The following is a 25,185-nucleotide window of genomic DNA, read 5'->3' as shown; positions in this document are numbered from 1 at the left end:
CCCTTCATGTCTACACTCAATCATTCCTTGTACCTATGAAAGGAGCCGTAGTGTCAGACAAGCGCAACTTCAGAACATCTGCCTTTGTTCATCTTTAGTTTAAACAATAAAGATTTGTTAATGTTGATAATGTTTCTTTGTGGGTTTTCTTTTTTTTTTAAGCTCAAAGTAATTGACAAGGTCACTGCATTTCTGGCAAGATTAACAAGTATTTTCTTGACTTGCTGAAAATGTTCTGAGCCTAAAAAATTAAAACTAATGCTATATACTAGATTTTTGGCTTTGGTTTTAGATATGCTTAAAAACTGTTCATATATCATATCTCACAAAAGTGAGTATACCCCTCACATTTTTGTAAATATTTTAATATATCTTTTCATGTGACAACATTGAAGAAATTACACTTTTCTATAATGTAAAGTAGTGAGTGTACAGCTTGTATAACAGTGTCAATTTGCTGTCCCCTCAAAATAATTCAATACACAACCATTAATGTCTAAACCGCTGACAACAAAAGTGAGTAGACATCTAAGTGAAAATATCTCAATTGGGCCAAATTAGCCATTTTCTTTCCCCGGTGTCATGTGACTCGTTAGTGTTACAAGGTCTCAGGTGTGAATGGGGAGCAGGTGTGTTAAATTTGGTGTTGTCGCTCTCTCTCATACTGGTCGCTGGAAGTTTAACATGGCACCTCATGGCAAAGAACTCTCTGAGGATCTAGTAAAAAGAATTGTTGCTCTACATAAAGATGGCCTAGGCTATAAGAAGATTGCCAAGACCCTGAAACTGAGCTGCAGCACGGTGGCCAAGACCATACAGCGGTTTAACAGGACAGGTTCCACTCAGAACAGGCCTCACAATGGTTGACCAAAGAAGTTGAATGCACGTGCTCAGTGTCCTATCCAGAGGTTGCCTTTGGGAAATAGATGTATGAGTGCTGCCAGCATTTCTGCAGAGGTTGAAGGGGTGGGGGTTAGTGCTCAGACCATACGCTGCATACTGAATCAAATTGGTCTGCATGGCTGTCGTCCCAGAAGGAGGCCTCTTCTAAAGATGATGCACAAGAAAGCCTGCAAACAGTTTGCTAAAGACAAACAGACTAAGGACATGGATTATTGGAACCATGTCCTGTGGTCTGATGTGACCAAGATAAATTTATTTGGTTCAGATGGTGTCAAACATGTGTGGCGGCAACCAGGTGAGGAGTACAAAGACAACAGTCAAGCATGGTGGTGAGAGTGTCATGGTCTGGGGCTGCATGAGTGCTGCCGGCACTGGGGAGCTACAGTTCATTGAGGGAACCATGAATGCCAACATATACTGTGGCATACTGAAGCAGAGCATGATCCCCTCCCTTCGGAAACTGGGCCGCAGGGCAGCATTCCAACATGATAACGACCCCAAACATACCTTCAAGACGACCATTGCCTTGCTAAAGAAGCTGAGGGTAAAGTTGATGGACTGGCCAAGCATGTCTCCAGACCTAAATCCTATTGAGAAACTGTGGGGCCTCCTCAAATAGAAGGTGGAGGAGCGCAAGGTCTCTAACATCCAACAGCTCTGTGATGTCGTCATGGAGGAGTGGAAGAGGACTCCAGTGGTGACCTGTGAAGCTCTGGTAAACTCTATTCCCAAGAAGATTAAAGCAGTGCTGGAAAAAAAATGGTAAGTACGCAAAATATTCACACTTTGGGCCCAATTAGAACATTTTCACTTAGGGGTGTACTCACTTTTGTTGCCAGCGGTTTAGACATTAATGGCTGTGTGTTGAGTTAATTTACACTGTTATACAAGCTGTACACGCACTACCTTACATTGTAGCAAAGTGTAGTTTCTTCAGTGTTGCCACATGAAAAGATGTAATATATTTACAAAAATGTGAGGGGTGTACTCACTTTTGTGAGATACTGTGTCTTTTTTATCAGCCTTGTAGTTATGGCTAGTTTAAGCTTATGACCTGCCTATACACCCTTTCATCCTTTTGTAATAGCCAGGCCAACCCTATTTATAGCTAACTCATAAAGTCTGGATATCCATCTTAGTGGACATTATATATGAAGGAAAAGAGGAGGTGTTGAATGCAACAATTTCATCTGTGATTGCATTTGGTTATAAAATAAAAAAACTTGGTTGGTTGCTAAGGCCAACTCCTCCCTTTCTTTGTCTTTTGCTTGAGGCACATTGCTTTTACTGGGGTCTGCAATACAGGGGGTGTCATGAAGCTGATTGCTTTGTTTGTGTTTTGCATTTCATTAGGTGCTGGTAAGAACTGTGCATTGATTGTAGAAAATATCTATTTGCCTTGTCCCACTGGGCTTCCTATTTTTAGCCTAAATCAAGTGGTAACAGGTGTCATCTATCTTTATCTCTCCTGTACCACAGAAAAATCAAGTTTCTATGTTGCTGTTTTTGGTGTTATTTTATTTTGTAAAACTAGCATTAGCAGCTATAACTAAATGTTTCATGGTTTGCAATCTATGTGCCCGCTATATGCCCAAATTTACATTGCTCAAAAGTGTCTTCAATTGCATGACAATTATTAACAGATACACTCCACAAAGACATTTCTGTTTATCCATAAATGACATGGGCAATGGAAATCATCCATGAGTGCTCTTGCTGTCAAAGAAAAGTCACATATACACCACTAAATTGTCACAAGAGACTCTTGATTGGAAATATAGGCTACCCTTTAGTGTATGTATATCCAAAAGATTTTTTTAAGTTTTGAATAGAGTAGGGGATTTTCTGTTAGTTCCTGTTGGAAATGGAAATGAGAGGAATTCTCCTCAAACCATCTTAGACAGTTGTCATTACATTTGCCCTCATTGGATGACTTCCCCTCACATCTTCCTCTGGTGACAGAATTTTTAATTTTCTCCTCACTTTCGGTTTCATCGACAATGATCACCAAGACAGATTGAGGAATAGATCTTCCCAGCCAGGATCGAAACTACTAATTTTACAGGGTCTATAGCTGGATAGAAATTCAGTCAGTTTAGCAGGGACCCTCCGAATTTAAATCAGTATGTTGCCGTCCGTGTTCGCCAGAAGTTAATTGTTAGATCAACTTTTGTCAAATAGACAAGTTGGAAAACTATTGTTAATCGGCAGCTAATGTGTGTATTCTGACAGTACTGATGCCCACTTTCAGAATACAATGTCTGAAGATGGATGAATCTGTTAAAAAAATAAAAAAAGGTTTAAAGAACGTTGTCATCTATTTAAAGAGTTTTCTATAATCTGTTACTGTGCCCCTGTCAGTAAAAATAGTCTGCCTCTGGATAAGAGACATGAGGTCCAGCTAATTAGCCATCATTACAAATATTTGCAGATCAAACGATTATATATCAAAAGAATTTAGCTTTACTTGTCTATGGTTGTACATAAACTCCAAATAGATCTTGGCAAAAAAACCGAAACCACACAAAGAATTTGTCTGTATATAGCCTGCTGTTTTAATGTTAGAAGTTCACATCAAAACTCCAGAAAAGTTGTAAAAGCACATTTATGTATATTAAAGCTGAACTCTAGGGAAATATAAATGCACAATTTGTTTTGGATTTTTCTAAGGCCCTTTTCACATGGCCGTTCTGACTGTCTGCTTTTCATCCATCTTTTTCTAGTACAATCATTTTTATTGTAATAAGCATAACATCTTAACAAACATTCACCCACGACGAATTTGCAATGCTATAGCGCCTTTTTCCTGTGCCCAGAAACAGGGCCCCCCTGTCCAATTCATTCCACAGAACTCACACTTGGCTTCCCAAATGGCTACAGCCTTGCTGCCCTATAAGCGCCGGTTCACACTACCGCGACGCTACTTCCCGGGGCGACCTCCGAGATCGCGGTGCGAGCAGCGCGCCGCAAACTCGGAGCGGCCGCCACGGACTTCATAACATTGAAGTCTATGGCGGTCGCCTCCTGGTCGCCCCAAAGAAGCTCCGGACCCTTTTTCTTGGTCAGAGCGACTTGTGTCGCTCCTATTAGAATGGGTCCGCAGCTTCCCTATGGGAGGCGACCTGTGAGGCGACCAGGTCGCCTCACAGGTCGCCCTAGTGTGAACCGAGGCTCAGACTGGGGTTGTCTGAAGGCAATACAATCAAAAAACAAACAAAGGGCGCACCGGCCTAGCGCATTATCCTCAATAATATGCTTAATAATTAAAAGTGTGTATACTCCCAAACAAATGTTATAAAACAGCATATCCAAACCAAACATCTGGAACAACAATCTTTGTCTGTAACCACTGTCCTCAATAGATGATGGCTCATCATCTATTGAGGACAGTGGTTACAGACACCGATTGTTCCAAATGTTTGGATTGGATATGCTGTTTTATAACATTTGTTTGTGATTATACACACTTTAAATTTATAAAGCCTATTATTGAGACCAATGCGCTAGGCCTGTGTGCCTTTGTTTTTGATTTGAAAACATTCACCCACGCAGGGGCATGGCATAATGAACATAGCAGGAAGGTGTGGGCTGGGGAAATCCAATCAAATAACTTTTATAAGTAGTAACTGTCCACTGGGCGACCTAGTGGGATAAACCAAAGGTCCATATAGGTCACCAGGGTCTAAGGGCCATCTAACTGGGGCCCTGGTTACACTGGTTTGCAGCAGAGGGTAATGTGTGTGCAGGTCTATTGGGCACCCTCAGCACAGGTCGGGGTGAGCCATCTGTAGTGCGGTACATAAAAGACTAAAAAAACCTTTGGAATCTTGCAGCAGTGGCCGCTTGCCTACAAGAAATAGGCCCAAAGTCCGAGGACTCAGGGTCACCCTGGAGCAAAAAAGACTGAGGGTGGTCATAAGCATGGTCTCAGCAGCGAAGAAGAGAAGGAAAAAGACACTTCATCCATCTTTTGATGGATGAAAAAAAACAGACAGAAATTCTATGAGCAAATGGATGTAAACAGATGATTATCTGTTTACATCTGTTTCAGTTTAGATCCATTTTTTTTTAAACAGAACAATTCTCTGTCCTGTTCCATTTCAGCAGACCTGAACAGATGTAAACGGACGAGGTCCATTTTTACATCTGTTTTTGCATCCGCCGGAAACTCATCCCTATTGTCAACTAACAGCGATGAGTCACTGGTTGTAAAGGAGCCGATACCCCTGGGAAATCACCTTGTCCGAATGTTGAAGAGGACAAGAGCCTCTTCCTCACAACCCTGGCCCAGTGACTGTTACGTTTTTATTTTACATTTGACATTTTTTTGATGAATGAGTGGAGGTACTATGTGCCCCGTACTGCTTCTTGTGTGCATATTCATATTTAGAGGCCCATCTTACTGTTAAGGGGACTCTAGATTCTAATAAGCCCCCCCCCACCCACAGACTTCCACAATCACCAGGCCAGAGTAGTGGAGAAGACGTTGGGTCCCTATTAAAAGCAATGCCAGAACCAAGAGGCCTGGTATGTTTTTATTTTTTGTTTTCTTTGGGCTTTTTTTTTCTTTTCTTTTTTTTTTTTTTTACTATTTACTGACGGCTCTATTGTATTTTATTCTGCTGACAGCAGGGATGGGTCATGGTTGTTAAGGATGCTGACAGGCGAATGTAAACTTAACTGACCTGAATTCAGATGTAGCAACTAAAAAAAAACATGACTGAACGGATGACTCGTGTGAAAGGGGCCTAAAAATAATTAGAACTTGAACTATAGCCATCAAGGAAACTTGACATGTGGATGTTAGCCTCATTACGATAAATTATATTCAATATATAATTGCTGTCTGGTAGCAGGGTTGTTCTATTGGCAAAATGTGTGGGAATTTGAAGTTGAAGCAGATTGGCTGCACATATACTTCACCTGCCTACTCTTTGCTACCTACTACAAGACAGTGTGGTCTGGCAGTGGTGTCAATAAGAAGTCCTCTTTATAATCTGCAGAGGTGGTGACTCTAAAGTGTGTGGATAAGTGATCTGGTCATTGGAATGGTAATAGGTGCTTCTGTACTCAGTGACCACAAGCAATCCCCTGCTGCCCTGAATGGCTAGTTAATAAGAGAAGGTGGCTATGGATTCTTTTTTGCATGCATTAAAAATATATTTCAACATCAAAAAAGTAGGTTTAGTATTATTTAAAGGCTACAGCTCAGTTCTAAATACATTTTAGGTAGCTAAAGTACCTAAACGTGTCCTTATATTAGTCTCCTGTCATCCCTTGTACAGCAGCACTTAGCCCTGGTTCACACCAGTGCGGCTTTGAAATCACGCTACATCAGAGCAATTTCAAAGTGGCAGATCAGTGTATTTCTTTGTGACTTGCGACTTCATATAACAGAAGTCAATGCAAGTCGCAATGAAGGTGCAAAAAAATAGTGCAGGAACCTTTTCCAAAGTTGATAAGAATTGGATTGAACTTGAACGGTTCCATTGCTGGCAATTGGGTGCGACTTGTCATGCGATTTTGAACTGTCAAATAGTATGACAAATCACACTGGGTGTGACACAGGGCTTAAGGCTGCCATGGATGGTTCGAATCTCGGCTGGTTCAGCAGGCACCGGCTGAGAATCGATCCATGTATGGGCAGACTGATTGTACTTAAGTCGATCCATTGATCGACCTGGGTAAAACCAGCATGTCGGATTTCTAGCATGCGATTATTGCTAGCAGCTATATCCACTAGCAGTAATCACTGTTGTCTCCTGGCAGGGAATGGCTTTCCTTGCTCTGCAATCTATGGTTGCAGGAAAGAAAATCACATCATCTATGGCCTGAATTAGATATGTAGAGGGGTGGGCAGCTAAAGGAGTTAATCAGGCTCTGCAGCATTCGCATATGCTGGCAAGGATCAAGACAAGAAGGAAAGAATAGAGTAAGTAGAGTTGATGACTTGTCAGTGCTCCTTTAGGAATCATTCTAAAACATCTGAAAAGAAAAGACAGACAGTGGATTCTTATTGCTGGAAGCACAGGTGTTTATGAACAGCTGTGGTTGCTCAGCTTTTACAAAGCCATGGCAGGTGCCACAGCTGTCCTCTTCTATTCTCCCCTATCTTCACACCAGATGATTACCTTCATCTAGAGACAAATGACCAGCCTGATCATCTGTACCTATAGACAATTATCTATTTGATGTACAAATACATGTGAACAGCAGTGGACAGCCTTGGCTCCCGTTAGCCTGTCATTGTTTCGTACATGCTAAATGGCCAAAGCTGTTCACACACCGGTGATTCCTGCCACGAGTATTCATTGATTTCTTGCCATATAATCCGCTGTCTGTCCCTATTTGGATGTGTGAATGCCACCTTTTTATACAATCAGCAGGTGTTTGGCAGGAGGGTGAGTACCACTATTTCACTTTAAAAGAAAGTGCGGTCACCCTCTGTACGAAACACGAAATTTCCTGGACAGAGTCGCAAATCCTTTGGCAGATACTACAGTTGACGTGTGTGTATTTTAACTTTGTATTTAGCAGTTTTCCTGGACTTCAGATTTAAATGTACAGTATCTAACAAAAGTGAGTACCCTCACATTTTTGTAAATATTTAATTATATCTTTTCATGTGACCACACTGAAGAAATGACACTTTGCTACAATGTAAAGTAGTGAGTGTACAGCTTCTATAACAGTGTAAATTTGCTGTCCCCTCAAAATAACTCAACACACAGCCATTAATGTCTAAACCGCTGGCAACAAAAATGAGTGCACCTCTAAGTGAAAATGTCCAAATTAGGCTCAACCTGTCAATATTTTGTGTGGCCACCATTATTTTCCAGTACTGCCTTAACCCTCTTGGGCATGGAGTTCACCAGAGCATCACAGGTTGCCACTGGAGTCCTCTTCCACACCTCCATGATGACATCACAGAGCTGGTGGATGTTAGAGACCTTGCGCTGCTCCACCTTCCATTTGAGGATGCCCCACAGATGCTCAATAAGGTTTAAGTGTGGAGACATGCTTGACCAGTCCATCACCTTTACCCACAGCTTCTTAAGCAAACCAGTGGTCGTCCTGGAGGTGTTTTTGGGGTCGTTATCATGTTGGAATACTGGCCTTCGGCCCAGTCTCCGAAGGGAGGGGATCATGCTCTGCTTCAGTATGTCACAGTACATGTTGGCATTCATGGTTCCCTCAATGAACTGTAACTCCCCAATGTCAGCAGACACACTTGTCTTTGTACTCCTCACCTTTACACACGCTTGACACCATCTGAACCAAAAAAATTTATTTTGGTCTCATCAGACCACAGGACATGGTTCCAGTAATCCATTTCCTTAGTCTGCTTGTCTTTAGCAAACTGTTTTCTTATGCATAATCTTTAGAAGAGGCTTCCTTCTGGGACGACAGCCATGCAGACCAATTTGATGCAGTGTGCGGCGTGTGGTCTGAGCACTGACAGACTGACCCACCACCCCTTCAACCTCTGCAGCAATGCTGGCAGAACTCATATGTCTATTTCCCAAAGACAACCTCTAGATATGACTCGGAGCAAGCGCACTCAACTTCTTTGGTCTACCATGGTGAGGCTTGTTATGAGTGGAACCTGTCCTGTTAAACTGCTGTATGGTCTTGGCCACCGTGCTGCAGCTCAGTTTCAGGTTCCTGGCAGTCTTCTTATAGCCTAGGGCCAGTGATGGCGAACCTTGGCACCCCAGATGTTTTGGAACTACATTTCCCACGATGCTCAACTACATTGCAGAGTGCATGAGTATCATGGGAAATGTAGTTCCAAAACATCTGGGGTGCCAAGGTTTGCCATCACTGGCCTAGGCCATCTTTATGTAGAGCAACAATACTTTTTTTTAGATCCTCAGAGAGTTATTTGCCATGAGCTGCCATGTTGAACTTCCATTGACCAGTATGAGAGAGTGAGAATGATAACACCAAATTTAATACACCTGATCTCCATTCACACCTGAGACCTTGTAACAACACTAACGAGTCACATGACAACGGGGAGGGAAAATGGCTAATTGGACCCAATTGGGACATTTTCACTTACGGGTGTACTCACTTTTGTTGCCAGCAGTTTAGACATTAATGGCTGTGTGTTGAGTTATTTTGAGGGAACAGAAAATTTACACTGTTATAGAAGCTATACACTCACTACTGTACATTGTAGCAAAGTGTCATTTCTTCAGTGTTGTCACATGAAAAGGTATAATAAAATATTTACAAAAATGTGAGGTATCTTTTGTGAAATACTGTATCTTTATTTCTTAAGAGCAGTGGTGTGAGGAATTGGGGTACAGTACATGTTTAAACATGCAGCCCTGAGGAGAGAGTAGAAGCAAAATATAATCAATGAATTTACTTTCCTTGATTGTTCAGTCATGGGTCCTAGACCAGATGTTAGTGATTAATTGCATGAAATCCTGCAGAAAAGTCCAGGATCTGACTGTGGTGTCAGGCGGCTGTACCTGGTCACCAGACTGGCAGAGCAGAATTACATTTTTTTGACTGATAGCAAAGTTTATATACATACAGTATATCTGTAGTGATGTAAGGGTACGCTGATAACTTAAAGCAGCTACCTGAACTGTGTATAGTGATAAGGAATAGTGAAAATGAAGGTGCGCTAAATATAAATCAACAAATTACAAAGCATACATCGCAAAAAACATATATAATAATTGTTGTGCAAAATAATAATGAAGCAGTGATGTCCAAAGTGATAAAGTCCACAATCTTGCAAATTATGCCAAGTGCATAAGTGTGTGCAACTAAGAAAAATCAATTCCAAAGTGACAATCATTCAAGTCCATAAGTGTTCTCCATCAAGTGCTGAAAAACAATTGAAACTCAAGGTGATGAATTCAGTGCTCCATGAATAAAGATCCCACCACCAGATGGCGTGCCTCCTTACCAAAGGTAATAGGATAGTAAGCAGAAGATGTATTAACTACTGAAATGGCATATAGTGGATATCTTTAATCTAGTCACCCCGTGGTAAGATGTAGATGGCCTCTTACCAGATGTTGGGAATAACGGGCACAAATTGAATCCGGTAGTAGGTGTTCTTACAGGGAATAGATTTCCAAGTACTCCAAGAGGAGTCGGGAGGAATTAGAGAGGAGACGTAGCTGGAAGTGGCAGCAGAGGAGGTTAAGGGACATCAGAATCGAATATAGGAGCGGGATCTCAGTACTTGGAAATCTATTCCCTGTAAGAACACCTACTACCGGATTCAATTTGTGCCCGTTATTCCCAACATCTGGTAAGAGGCCATCTACATCTTACCACGGGGTGACTAGATTAAAGATATCCACTATATGCCATTTCAGTAGTTAATACATCTTCTGCTTACTATCCTATTACCTTTGGTAAGGAGGCACGCCATCTGGTGGTGGGATCTTTATTCATGGAGCACTGAATTCATCACCTTGAGTTTCAATTGTTTTTCAGCACTTGATGGAGAACACTTATGGACTTGAATGATTGTCACTTTGGAATTGATTTTTCTTAGTTGCACACACTTATGCACTTGGCATAATTTGCAAGATTGTGGACTTTATCACTTTGGACATCACTGGTTCATTATTATTTTGCACAACAATTATTATATATGTTTTTTGCGATGTATGCTTTGCAATTTGTTGATTTATATTTAGCGCACCTTCATTTTCACTATACAGTTTATCTGAACTTTGTATTTAGCTGCTTGCCTGGAATTCAACTTTAAAGACTAACTCATCTTTTGTTGAGAAAAAACATTCCCCTCCAGGTGATTCTAGATTCCTACCTTTTGTTATTTTGAAGGAATAGCTGTGTGTTTGTCTGTTTCCATACACTGAGTGAATCTGCATGGGAGTCGTTTTATAAATATCAATCAGCTGCACCTGCAGGGCTCTAATGAGGAAATTGACAGGGTCTGCACCCTTTAGACGTGGTTTCCCTTGGATAGTATCTCACCAAAAAATAAATTTTTTGTTGCAGGGGAAGCTCAAAATTTGATTTGTATCTTAATGCAGACTTCTGGGAAAATTAGTAAGCCAATCACACAAGCAGGAAAAAATATTTCTGGGGGGCGTTCTGCACACATTCTGTGTGCAACACCTCCAGGTTGCCATATTGCATTGCATTTTATAGAGAAATACAGAGCTGCAGATTGAAAGGGAAAGGTCATTTTTAATCACCCTCAATTACAATATGACTTGTGTTGGAATTGTATATGATATATTATCTATTTTTTATTTGCTAATTTTTTTCCGCTGAAAGTTAGTTACACTTTAAGGTGGCCACAGAGCAGAATATATAGAAAATGCAGAGGCACCCAAACTTTCAGGTAAAGAGGAACAATTGAATAGAATCCACCCTAGCCAAATGGTCCTTCCCCAGCGATTTGTAGAATTTTATATTGTTTAAAGATGTACAGTTATCTTCCAATACAAAACTTAGTGACATTGAGCAACAATCTTTTTATTTCTATGGGCACATTTCTCTTGGATTTTTAGTTGGTAACATCTCCGTCATCGTTCATGCAGGCAGTGGCGCTAAATTACTTCCATGGTACCCTCCTGCATAGTTGCTTTTATTGTTGATTGATTGGCTCATTGGCAAGTCCTGTGTACAGGCGGTGATGGATGTGTTTTTGGCTCTAGCTGGACCAGTAGTGTGTCTGCTCTATAGAAACATAATTCCAGCGTACAGCTGTGCAACAAGACATCACTACATCTTTTTCAAAATTGAAAGAACAGCAGTAATAACAGGTTTGATATGAATAGATATTCACTGCTGTTCTTATGCTGGAACAGCTACATTCCTTTTATTAAACGGCCTATCCACCTAGAGTTCAAGCTAAGTTTTGGTAGACCAGCCATGAGTTTTACAGTGCATCCGGAAAGTATTCACAGCGCTTTTTCCACATTTTTGTTTTGTTTCCTCAAAATTCTACAAACAATACCTCCTAATGACAACATGAAAGAAGTTTGTGTGAAATCTTTGCAAATTTGATAAAAATGAAAAAAATCGCATGTGCATAAGTATTAACAGCCTTTGCCATGACACTCAAAATTGAGCTCGGATGCGTCTTGTTTCCACTGATGATCTTTTGAGATGTTTCTACAGCTTAATTTGAGTCTACCTGTGGTAAATTTAGTTGAATGGACATCGTTTGGAAAGGCAAACACCTGTCTGTGTAAGGTCCCACAGTTAACAGTGTGTACATGCCAGAGCACAAACCAAGCCATGAAGTCCAAGGATTTGTCTGTAGACCCTTGAGAGACGATTGTATCAAGGCACAGATCTGGGGAAGGTTACAGAAACATTTCTGCAGCATTGAAGGTCTCAATGAGCACAGTGGCCTCCATCATTCATAAATGGAAGAAGTGGGGAACCACCAGGACCCTTCCTAGAGTGGGCCCCCCAGCCAAACTGAGTGATGGGGGGAGAAGGGTCTTAGTCGGGGAGGTGACTAAGAACCAGGTGGTCACTCTGACCGAACTCCAGCATTTCTCTGTGGAGAGAGGAGAACCTTCCAGAAGAACAACCATCTCTGGAGCACTCAACCAATCAGGCCTGTATGGTAGAGTGGCCAGACGGAGGCCATTCCTCAGTAAAAAGGCACATGACTGTCCATCTAGAGTTTGCCAAAAGGCACCTGAAGGACTCTCAGACCATGAGAAACAAAATTCTCTGGTCTGATCAAACAAAGATTGAACTCTTTGGCCTGAATGGCAAGCGTCGTGTCTGCAGGAAACCAGGTACCTCACATCACCTGACAAATACCATCCCTACAGTGAAGCATGGTGGTGTTAGAAGCATCATGCTGTGGGGATGTTTTTTAGTGGCAGGAACTGGTCAGAATTGAGGGAAAAATGAATGCAGCAATGTACAGAAACATTCTTGATGAAAACCTGTTTCAGAGCGCTCTGGACCCCAGACTGTGGCAAAGGTTTATCTTTCAATAGCCAAGATAACAAGGGAGTGGCTACGGGACAACTCTGTGTATGTCCTTGGGTGGCCCAGCCAGAGCCCAGACTTGAACTCGATTGAGCATTTCTTGAACAATCTGAAAATGGCTGTGCACTGACACTCCCCTTCCAACCTGATGGAGCTTGAGAGGTCCTGTGAAGAAGAATGGAATAAACTGCCCAAAAATAGGTGTGCCAAACTTGTAGCACCATACTCAAAAAGACTTGAGGCTGTAATTAGTGCCTCAACAAAGTATTGAGCAAAGGCTGTGAATACTTTTGTACATGTGATTTTTAATAAATTTGCAAAGATTTCAAACAAACTTCTTTTATGTAGTCATTATGGGGTATTGGTTTAAAATTTTGAGGAAAATAATGAATTTAATCCATTTTGAAATAAAGCTGTAACATAACAAAATGTGGAAAAAGTGAAGCGCTGTAAATACTTTCCGGGTTTGCACTGTATAAAATGTAATGACTTGGGTGGTAAACTGTCAATGCCTGTCCACCTTCTACAGCCAGCTAGGTCCACCTATCTTTTGCAGCTGCTATGAGCAGATGAACAGATTCTCAGTTTCAGGTATGGAGAGTGCACAAGGAAGACTGCATGAAGAGGCCCCTGCTTGGGAGACAGACACTCGATTTCTTGGCTTTGCTTTGGTTGCAATAGATTTCTGGGGAGGCAGAAAACTCTGGCAGACAGCTTTTGCCAACAATGTTACAGCTGTACAAAGACAGTCTGGTCAATTTATAAATGCCTTTGTAGGCATATTTGTATACCTGTCGGAGGCAGGAACATAAATCTGTTGATGCCGACATACTGAACACTCTTTCCTCAGTGTACTCCTGTACTCGTTCCTAGCCACTGCACCCTTCACACTGATCGGTGCGTGGTCAAGGAGTTTGGGCAGAGCCTGATTGAAACTGAGGTTCCCCATCTGGAGACTTGACAACGCACAGCAGTGAATGAATCTATTTAGTCCAAAAGCAGCTTTCAGATCCTCTTATGCTGCATACTGTCATTTACAGGCAAGTGAACCTAATGAAACTAGTAACAGAGTTCCCCATCAGGCTCCACCCACCCAACAGGTGCAATGCCTGAGAATTTGAGTTGTAGGGTCACTAAAAATATTTAAACAGCGCCAGCCACTCCAAACCTATTCTAGTGACTGCAGCCTCTAAACTTATGGAGAGCCAGAACAAATATGTATAAATATCAGGAAGAAGGCGCTGTCATATCTGTGGAGGCAAGGGATAATTATCCCTTTCCTTATACAATAGGTAAGATGTAATCTCTGTGTCTATTAGTATGCCCAAAAAAAAAACTTCAAACTGTAACCAAAAAAATATAAAATATAAAACAATACATAGTATTAAAGCCACCATTGGCCATATCTCTATTAGGGTTTCACACTCTAATCCTCGTATGCATATACAGTTCATGCGATCCCATTGGTATTGGAAGCAGCTCAAACCATATAATGTGGATCCTTATGTGGTATACATCATACCAAAAAAACAAATACATAAATCACAAAGTGCTAAAAATAGTGGATATAACCAGTGAAACTTTGAATGACAAAAATCTTGATGTGTGTCAATCCCAACCAACGGTGAAAATAAATGACAAAATCCAAAAAAATACCTTTTGTGTCAATACAATCGTGAATGTTTTGTATAGTCCAAAAACCCTATTATTATTATAAATATTTGTGCTCCTTGTGAACAAATCCAGTGCTCCACCACGTGCAAGTGAAAACACAATGCACTCACCAGAGCCCCCAGACCCCTAGGGACCACAACACTTTTGATCCACACGGAAAGTTAACCAGCACATGACATCACTTCTGAAGTTGATTTTTGTTGGCCGAAAAAATTAGTGTGCAGTCTAGGCACATTCCAACCAACAAAACACAACTCTGGAAAAAGACGGCCGATCGGTCGGCCGATAATCGTTGCGTGTGTACGAGGCATTAGAGTAGCCGTGTTCTCATCAGCAATAGGATATCAAAAATGCACATGGAAGACAAACAATATACCAATAGTGCAACACCATTTATTTAAAATCCAATAACATTCACAGCCCTGCAGTAGTTGCGCTTACTTTAAAATGTGCCTTGACCGGCACCAGCTCTATAACCCTTAACCCTTTCTCCGTGTCTAAGCCTGAGTCCCACAATCGGGGTGCGTTATAGCGCTTCTGGAAGTGACATCAATGGTTCAATAAACACTATAGAGGCAGCAACCAGACCTCAATGCATTTCGCCGCTAGGCATCTTCAGGAAATCCTTTGTTGTAGGCTCAGCAGAGCCTGATGGGTATCTCTGAGAGCCAATTTCCCTATCCGGTCCACAATGTCTGTGATTGACAGTGGATGGCAGTGGATTTCAAAGCCGATCTTGGACTGAATAGAAGTTATGGAATCCACCCACTGCCATCTGCTGTCAATAATGGATAATACAGACCTAATGGGGAACTGTTCTCCGAGTTCCCCATCAGGCTTGCTTATCTGCCAACTGGCAGGAATTCTTCCCAGCCATAGTGACAGATTTTAGAAGGGGCTGGAGTAAAAAAAAAAAACTACCTGAATCTGGCACGGGTGTCAATAATTGTGCTAAAATGGACACAATGCTTTCATGGATTGGACCACCAGAAAAAGGTCGTTATAGGCTTAATGGAATTCACCTGAGTGTGTGATTTAACCTATCGTTATCCATTTTCCTTGGGTAGATAATAGAGGCTTCTAGGTGCATTGTAAACCGTTTAAGACAGAGACATAGGGTCAGCCGTATTGACTTTTTAGCTTCAGTACTCAATGAACTAGACCAGTTACTATGATAAGGACTCTTGACTTCTTGTCTGTAATCTTGTTTTGGATCAGTGACCCAGGGAGTATTGAAGTCAGGAGGGTCATTAAGACAGCCCACAACTTGCATTTTCAGAAGGTTTACAGTGTCACCCCCCCCCTTTTTTTTTTTGGTTGTAGTTGCCTTTTTAGGTCCACAACAGTCAGTTGTATGAGCACTGTGCAGATAACTCATTAACAGTTGGATCCTTCAGAGCTTTGGTAGGAATGTGAAGGTTTAGTTTTTTCCTGTTAGTTTTTTATTGTGTTTTTTGATTCAGGGAGATCTCTTCACACAATAGAATTTAGGTAGAAATCTCCCCAAATTGGAGAAAAATCCCACTTCTGACAGTTGCCCCATTGAGATTTCCCCCTCTACTGTTCTATTGACAGCTGTAAAATGTTGGATTTTCCCTTACCTCTGTGACAATGGTTGTCACCAGGACAAGAGGTTGAGCTTCTATATCTTCCCCATTCTATCCAAAACTCGAAAAAAAAAAAGTTTTGGTGGGAGTTATATTTAACCTGGAAGATCCAGTAAATGCAGTTTGCGCTCAGCATGCAAGTACCAGTTTCACACGTTCTTCTTGACACTGAAAACCCCATTACTTTTCCCTGCTGCTTGATTTTCGGTCTTTAGTCCATAACATTGCTATTTGCATTATGAGATCGTAAAAAAATAAATAAAAAAATAAAGATATATCATGTTTTAAATGGTGATGTGATGTAGCTGCTTCTTTCTGTTTGTTTACATCTGGGACCCCTGCAGATCCCTCTTCGCAGCATGTACTTTTCATGTATCTTCCAGAATGCACTGGGTTAGTTGTAATATATTCTGAATTTTTATTTTCGTAGCAGAAGTTGTATGAATATTCTATAGTGTTTTGTTATATGTTGTGCATATTTAAGCAAGTCACACGCGCTCTTTATAATTAGCAGTCACATCAAGCTTAATGAATGCATTACACTAACAACACTTTTTTTTTTTTACTTTGCTTACTACTACAGGAAGCTCACTTCACCAGACAGAATTCACTGAAGCTGGCAGGCAGCCGAGTCCCAGCCTGGCTCCAGTCTAATGATGATATGGATAAATGTGCTAAAGGTACCAGAGTACAGTGAGGCTGGATATGGCGCCTTAGAAATAAAAGGCTATGAATTTTTAATCTTGATTTGTTATTCACTTTGTTGGTTTAGAGTGCATTATACCTTCTTTAGCTTTAAAGTGTGTTTATCTTTACAGAAAAAATGAAAAGGGGAACGAACGCTGTGCACCTTCCACCACCCCCCTGTACTTCCCTCCATAGGTGATGAGCTGTCACTGGCCATGCAGCCCGTGCAGCGATCCGAGAATGGGAAATTCACACTCTTCTCCCCTTTCTTTCTGCAGGGCTTCTGGTATAGATCAGAGTGATTCTGATTGGTCATCACCATTACAGAGCATCGCTGTGACCCATTGTGCAGAAAGTAGAGGGGGATTTCAGATCCCCTGACTGCTACACTGGCTGCATGGGCACTGGCAGCTCATCACCCATGGAGGGAAGTGCAGCAGAAACCAGTGGTAAGGAGGGTGTACAATTTTAGTTCACCTTTTCATTTTTTTTCTGAAAAGGTGTATTAACCCTTCAAGTCAAGATCAGTTTATTTAGGAAATTCTCTGAATGACTTTCACCTCCTAGCAGAGATTTATTTGTTCAGTCAAAACTGAAATTCTAGTTATTTGGGAATCTATATGTGAACATATCTGTTTGGGCTTGTTTAGATAGACTTGCGGTTGAGAGGCAGTAAAAACAATCGATTGAGTCAGTATTTGCATGTTGGAGCTCCTGGGTTTTGGATCTCATGCTTCTCAGGAAGACATTTGTAAATGTGTTCTCTAGCCAGTTTAGGCCTGGCAAGGGCATTTTAAAGCTCCATTCATACCTGAACGTATTGTTTTCAGGTGTTTTTGTGGGCTTTTTTTCAGGCGTTTTTGTGGGCTTTTTTTATGTGTTTATTTGGGCTTTTTCAGGTGTTTTTTTGGGCTTTTCTCAGGCGTTTTTTGCAGGTGTTTGGAGGCAGGCATTGACATCTAACAAAAACGCCTGTAATCTGCCAATTCTGATGAATTTACTTCAGTATAACCAGTCTGTTCATAGATGGATCTATTCTCAGCCGGTTCAGTAGATCCATCTATGGCCGGCATATCTCTCATAGGACTTGTCCCTTCTCCCAACCTTTGACTGGACATTGAAAGGAGAATGTCACTCTCCTTCTACAATGTCACTCTGCTCTATTCAACTAACAGCATGTCATTGCAATGCAGCACAACTTATTGACTGATATTTCAAATTTAGGTACCAATTCTGCTTATATTAGAAAAAGTTAAAAAAAATTATGTGTTAATGAATATAGAGCTGCATTAATTTGTGTAATTCATATTTCTCTTTCGTTCATTGACAGACACAGCTTCAGATCTTCATAACCGTTGGGTTATACTGCCCCTACAGGAGTAGGACACTATCCAGAAAAAAAGTCTGGCTATGCCCATAGGCAGTCCCAGGGGGTATACTCCCTCTCTCTGCTATAGGCACTCAGTTTTTTTATGCCTAGTCAGGAGAAAGGACCTAGTTCCTTGTTGAGATCTATGGTCCAGTGGTTACCCCAGTCTGGCCAGCGAGGGCGCACAGAACTCAGCTCGGTGCTAGGTCGGCCGCGACATAGCACCACTGGACAGGGGCTGGCCTGGGAGTTAAACGCCTTGCGAGGTCGCATACCACCGGGTCTCAGCCCGAGGTCGCATTGTTCCTCCTGGCCGGCAGCCCCCCATTTAGATGGAGAGGAGTTCTGTCTGGAACAGTGCCTGCCTGGTTCCTGGTATGGTAAGTAGCTGTCTCCCCTCTCCCCCTGGAGGGTTTTGGGGTTGATGTGGGCCCCTACTTAGAAAGGTCAGACCCTTGGTTCCCCTCCTTCCCATCAGGCACCCCCCCCTTGTCATCTGTCCCCCATCCTACCCCCCCTTTCCTCCACATATGTTGGGGCTGTTTGGGTGGTCTGATCCACCTCCTAGGGTTGGGGGCAGGGCGCTATGCTGGCGATGGGGGCCGGGGGGGGGGGTGCGCCTTCGCCAACTGGACAATTGACTGTGTGCGAAGGGTTGTACCTGGTGTGGGCTCCTACCAGAGCCCCCCATCCTGCCGGGGTCTGTCCTTGAGGCCTGGGTTCCCTCCTGAGTCCCTGTAAGCCTCATGCTGCCACCATTTTGTTGTAGCCTGTGTGTTTCTATACACGGTGGCCATGTTTGTGTGGTCCGGTGGAGATTTTGCGGTTGTTTGCCATTAAAGATAGCGGCAGCCATGACAGTGGAGCCATGTGGGCGGTGATTTCAGCGGTGGGAGCCCCTCCTCATCCCCTTGTGCTGACTCCTCGATTTTTTCACTTCCTGATTGCCACGCATGAAGTGCAGATTATCCTAGTGGCTGCAGGGGCCTGTTTCTGCTTGGTGGTGAGTCTGGTGGGTCCTCTCCCTCTCTGCTCGCTTGGGGCTTGTGCCTGGCGACCAGGTTGTGCTGCCAGCACAGTGCGGCTTGTTCCTTTCAGTGTTTTACACTTTTGGTGGGGTCCCCCGGGTGACTCCATGAGTCTTTGGAGCACATCTTCCCACCTGATCCCCTCTCTCTGAGGCTGCAGGGCCCTCCGGATCCCAATCATCAATCAATGCACTGACGGCGGTCCTTTAGTCCTTTGTGTGTCCTGGGTGGAGGTGGTCTTCGTGCGACGGGCTATCAAAAAGCACCCCCTGCCTTTCCCTGCCTCATCTGTCTCATCAAATCCTAAATCTGATTTGGCCGCTGTGGATGTGGGTCATCTTGCTGGGTCTGCAACCACGCGCCTGGAATCCTCTGATAGTGAGGATGATTCCTCCACATCTGCAACCATGCACGAAAAGGCGCTGGTGGAAGCAATGATTGTATCGTGTGTGAGAGCTTGAAGATGGAGGATGCAGCTGCGACTGAGGCTCAGGTTCCCTTTGGCACTCACAAGCAATCCAGAGCGGCAAAGGGGTTTCCTTTCCCTGCCTATTTTAACAGAATTGTCGCTAAAGAGTGGGGGACGACCTAAAGCTGTACTAGGCATTACCCCTCTGAGGAGTTCCTTCTTAAGAAGTGGACTGTTGAACAAGGCAACCATGATTCTGGTTGAAGAGTCCCCGGCCTTTAAATATCTGGCTGACAGGAAGGCGGAGGCTGTGGCCCACAATATGTACACTCAGGCTGGTTCGGCACTGAGGCCGGTATTCACCATTGCCCTGGTGTCGCAAACCCTGACTGAGTGGGCTAAGATTTTAAGCTGTGACCTGGAGGGAGAACAGCTCTCCTCTGCCTTTGCTGAGCTGGCGAACCAGCTGGTCCAAGGGCTGCAGTTTATCTGTGATGCCTCTTTGGATGCCTCTTGGAGAGAGTATACCCCCTGGGAATGCCCATGAGCATAGCCAGACATTTTTTCTGCCTAGTGTCCTACTCCAGTAGGAGTCAGTATAACCCAACGGTTATGAGGATCTGAAGCTGTGTCCGTCAATGAACATCAGAGAAATGGATTTTACAGTAAGTCAAAAATCCCATTTTTATTATTTGATGTATGTTTCTCATGCAGTTAAATAGGAGTTAAAAATATCTGTTAGCTAGTAGACTATTCATGTCTTTAAGCCATTTTCAATTCCCTAATTGTTACATTTTATTCTTTTGTGCCCACAGACCTTTCACAGTGTCAGAGTTATTTGGTGGAAATGAGTCAACTGCTGCAAAACATGGAGGTTCTTCACAGGACGTACTCCGCCCCTGCAATAAATGCCATACAGGTAGTCCAAGATAGAGAACTCCTTGTCCCAACATGTCTTTTGTGAATGGAGTGATACAGAGAAATTGATAAGAAATAGTGTAAATCTTTATCCTTATAGCAAGCCTTTCAGGTTTTTATAACTATCTAATCCAACAATACTAATAAAGTACACATGGCGCTGGCAAGTGATATTTGTTCAAATCAATTCTTAGATTGCACACCCAGGCTGTAATCTCTGTCCAGGTTGCCCCTCTACACTGACATTTGAAGTGCTAAGCTCCCGCTCTGCTGCTCCAACACTCCTTAGTGGGAATTTAGCTTCCAGTCGGGCACTAGAGAGCCCTGGGGGGGTGGCAGAGAGCACAGAGGGGGGTGGCGAACATGGGGGGGGGGGGCTGGCGAGCCCTGGGGGGGTGGTGGAGAGCACAGAGGGGGCAGGGAACATAGCGGGGGGGCAAAAAGCACAGGAGGGGTGGAGAGCCCGGGGGGGGTAAGAGCACAGTTGGGGGCCAGAGAGCAGGTGGGGGGGCCAGAGAGCACTGGGGGAGCCTTATTACTGAGGGAGAGCACTGGGGGAGCCTGAAAGCATAGGGGGGAAGAGCACTGTGGGGGTCTGGAGAGCACTGGAGGACTGGAGAGCAGTTGGGGGCCAGAGAGCAGTGAGGGGGGGGCTGAGGGAACTGAGGGGAGCCTGAGAGCACTGTGGGCTGAAGAGCACTGTGGGCTGAAGAGCACTGGGGGGAGGGCTGGAGAGCAGTTGGGGGCCAGAGAGCAGTGGGGGGGGGCTGAGAGCACAGTGAAGGGGAGAGCACTGGGGGGGCTGGAGAGCAATAGGGGGGCCAGGGAGCACTGGGGGGGCTGGATAGCCCTGAGAGGGGGCAGAGAGCACTTAGGGGGCAGCGAACATTGGGGGGCAAAGAGTACAGGGGGACCCGGAGAGGGCTGGAGAGCAATTGGGGGCTGGAGAGCAGTGGGGGGATCCTGAGAGCATGGGGGGGCCTGAGAGCACAGTTTGGGGGGGAGAGCATTATGGGGAGCCTAAGAGCACGGGGGAGGCACTGTGGGCTGGAGAACACTGGAGGGCTGGACAGCAGTTGGAGGCCAGAGAGCAGTGGGGGGGAGGAGCCTGAGAGCACAGTGGGGGGGGGGGAGAGCAATAGAGGAGGGGGCAGTAGAAGGATAGAAGGACAAGCTCCATATACAGTAGAAGAATCAATCTCTCAATTCTTCTCCTGCAGCTTCTGAATGCCTGCAGGAGGGAGAGAAGAAGGCTTTCAGGGGCTGCAGGAGAAAGAAGGAGAGATTGATTCTTCTACTTTATATGCAGCCAGTACTCCTATCCAGGTGCACACACGGGGAGCTGCACTTACTTTCCCTCCTGTCCGGCATCTCCTCCAGATCCCCTCCCCCTTATGGTCACAGGTCATCTGACCTGTAGTTTCCGCCCCACGGCTTGAAGGCTGAGCTGAATTGGCGGCCGGCCGCAAAGAGGCTAAGTGAGTGGATTGGGCTCAAGGAGCAGCCCAGCTGCCTTGGCCCCACATGGACATACGGCCCAGGCTCACCGGGCAAGGGCCTGGTGTGCCGTATGGCCAGTCTGCGCCTGGTGCCAGCACTTCAGTAGTATAGTTTATTTAGTCAGTTTTTACAACCTGACAGCCTCACTTTAAGGATGGTATATCTCACACCCAATCTTCTTCTTTGGGTGTTACTTAGGCTTTTGTTTTATTTTGAACAAAACAATTTAAATAAATAAAGGTTTTATCCAGTATGTTTTATTTGTCTGTCTATTAGGGCTGGGGAAGGATTGAGTAATGCAGTTGTGTAATTACTTTTACTGATCCTGTCCTGCCGTGCTATGCTGCTTCCACTCTATACACGGTATAACCAACAGCTCCTTTCTGTCCAAGACACAGTTGTGGATGGGATTTACATGCAGCCTACACTCTGCTGTTTTATAAAAGTGGTTCTCAATTCCGGTCCTCGGGACCCACTAACAGGCCAGATTTTAAGTATTACCTTGGGGGATGCAGACTAGAATACTGCAATCACTGAGCAGCAAATGAGATCACCTGTGATGTAATTTAGTTATCTTGCAAACCTGGCCTGTTGGTGGGTCCCGAGGACCGGAATTGAGAACCACTGTTTTATAAGATAAGCTGGTAGTAGTGGTAGATGTATGTGCCAGTGGGCAAGGGGGTTAAGCATTGTTCAAACCTTTTTCCCTACCTGGGGCACAAGTTAGGTTTTCTCTGAGATGAGCAGTGTGTTGGAGAGAGAGACTGCATGCAGGCTGTGCTGGAACAGCTTGGAGGTCTTAGCTCACCCAAACATTTCTAATAATTAGCCAGAAGGCTAAATGTCCCGACAAGGGGAACTGGAAAGTCCTCAAAATGAAGAATTCTCAGCAATGGCAGAACAAATTAAAACGTATCCTTCATCTCCACCCAAAAATCTTCCTTTAGTAAAATTGCCCCTTCTAATAAAAAAAATAAGTTCACCTTACAGGGAAAAGAAAATGCACATATTTTTGCAGAAAAAAAAAATGTGCATTTATTATATTTTCCTACAGAAGCCTGCAAAGTATTGCAGTCACGATCAGTGGGTGCAGTGTCAGGCTTTTGCAGACACATCCTTCAGCTTTTTGCCCGTGCCTCTGTATCAATGCTCTTGTAGTCCATTAAACTACAAGTACATCTGCCGTGGTGGAAGACGAGACTTGGAGTTCCTTCATTCGCAGATCTCAGTGAATAAATGATGTTTCTGCACAGCCGAGCCAATTTCAAATGTGACAGCGACTGCGGGGAAGAAGAACCCCTGCATGCTGTCACAGGGAAGGAGGGGGCTCAGGAAATGTTGGAACATGTTACGCCTTAAATACTAGTGTAATATCCAAAGATGAACTTTAAAGCAATGTCACAAATACTTACATTGCCATGCACTTTTCTGCATTTATACTGCAGCTGGGTAGTTCTCCTTTACAGGTCACAATTAGTGGAATTCTTGTAGATGGACAATATATAACCCTCATTCTTCTTTTATTGGTTTCACTCATATATGCAAACAAAAATATACATAATGAAAAATATGTATAAAAATATAAATCCTCTTAATAACGTTTACCAACACCACAGTAAAAAATTATGTGTAACATGATTAATCAAAATATTGTACAAAAAAATTGTGCAACAAATAAATATACGTACATATGAATTAAAAAAATTTCCATAAAAAGTCCATACAAGTAGCAAGACAATTTTATTAAAAACAAAAAAGTGCACTCACATGATCCACGCTCTTCGGCCACTTGTTGCTGTTCTTCGTATGGCTATCGCTGCAGTATTACTACTAAATGCTCTTTTTTTTTTTTTGGATCATGTAAGTGCTCTCGTTTGTTTTTAATAAAATTGTTTTATAAACAGTATTATGCTATGAGCCTTTATGTTTTATACCTATCCATATCGGGAGTGTTTGTTGATCCGGAGCATGCCGGGGTTGCCATTGCCTAGGTGGAAGTGTTTGGGACTTTATTCCCTAAGGCTCAGTCGGCTTTTCCATTAGGTTGGAGGCCAACACGTTCTGGTAAGCAGCTATTCTCTACCCTTTGGTGGTGATTCATGGAGCAGTCTTGGGAGGCTGGCTTTTCCCTCTGCATGTTATCTACATAGACTCTCTTTGGAATATACAACTGGGAAACAAAATGCTATCACCACATGTCTTCTTTTTTGTCTTGGCACTTGTATGGACTTTTTTGTGGACGTTTTTTAATTCATATGTACACATATTCATTTGTTGCATGATTGTTTTGTACAATGTTTTGAATATTCATGTTACACATATTTTTTTTTACTCTGGTGTTGGTACATGGTATTAGGAGGATTTATATTTTGATACATATTTTTCTTTGTGTGTTGATTAGTACTACACATTTTTTGTTTGCATATATGGTTTTTGGTCCTATCTATTGGCCTGTGCTAGCAGCTGTCAATTAAATACTTTCTTCACATATTTAGCCCAGATTTTTCACAGCTTATATTGGTTTCACTCATACCTCAGGAGCACTGATAAGCAGGAGGATGGACAAAGGGGTGCATTGGTGTAAATTACTTTTGCTATATTTTTAGGGACACTTCGTCCAATGGTGATTAGTTATAAGTAGAACTGGCTGAGACATCGCTTGAATTGTTGTATGTCTTGCATATTCCAACAACAAGATATCCTTCCCATAACCCTAACTGATTAATGATTAATGGGGAGTACTCGGATTGGGCGGGTGTGGAAAGTGGGGTCCCCCAGGGTTCTGTCCTGGGACCAATCCTGTTTAATTTATTCATAAATGATCTAGAGGAGGGGATATCTAGTACAATCTCATTTTTTGCGGATGATACTAAACTAAGCTTGCCAATATCTTCTATGCAGGATGTGGAAACCTTACAAGCGGACCTGAACAAAATAACGGGGTGGGCAACTACATGGCAGATGAGGTTTAATGTTGAAAAATGTAATGTAATGCACTTGGGGGCCAGAAACCAGAAAGCAAGCTACTCACTAGGGGGGGAACCTCTGGGGGAGTCTAGGATGGAAAAGGACTTGGGGGTACTGGTAGACAACAGGCTTGGCTGTGGCATGCAATGCCAAGCCGCT

The 25,185-nt window shown here is 43.2% G+C and overlaps 1 protein-coding gene across 2 annotated transcripts in view; it reads left to right on the top strand.

Annotated features, from left to right (window-relative positions):
- Positions 1-25,185, top strand: part of OSBPL3 (oxysterol binding protein like 3) — a 260,883-nt gene that overhangs the window by 148,487 nt on the left and 87,211 nt on the right. For both annotated transcript variants that reach the window (XM_082257477.1, XM_082257478.1), the window contains exons 7-8: positions 16,732-16,828; positions 20,457-20,560. In XM_082257477.1, coding sequence (XP_082113603.1) covers positions 16,732-16,828; positions 20,457-20,560 — 201 coding nt within the window. The remainder of the gene's footprint in view (positions 1-16,731; positions 16,829-20,456; positions 20,561-25,185) is intronic.

Source organism: Pelophylax lessonae (genome assembly GCF_965119305.1).
Source record: "Pelophylax lessonae genome assembly, chromosome: 5".
In the NCBI taxonomy this organism is placed as follows: domain Eukaryota; kingdom Metazoa; phylum Chordata; class Amphibia; order Anura; family Ranidae; genus Pelophylax; species Pelophylax lessonae.
Note: the sequence above shows the minus strand (reverse complement) of the source record. Positions and strands in the feature narration are given on the sequence as shown.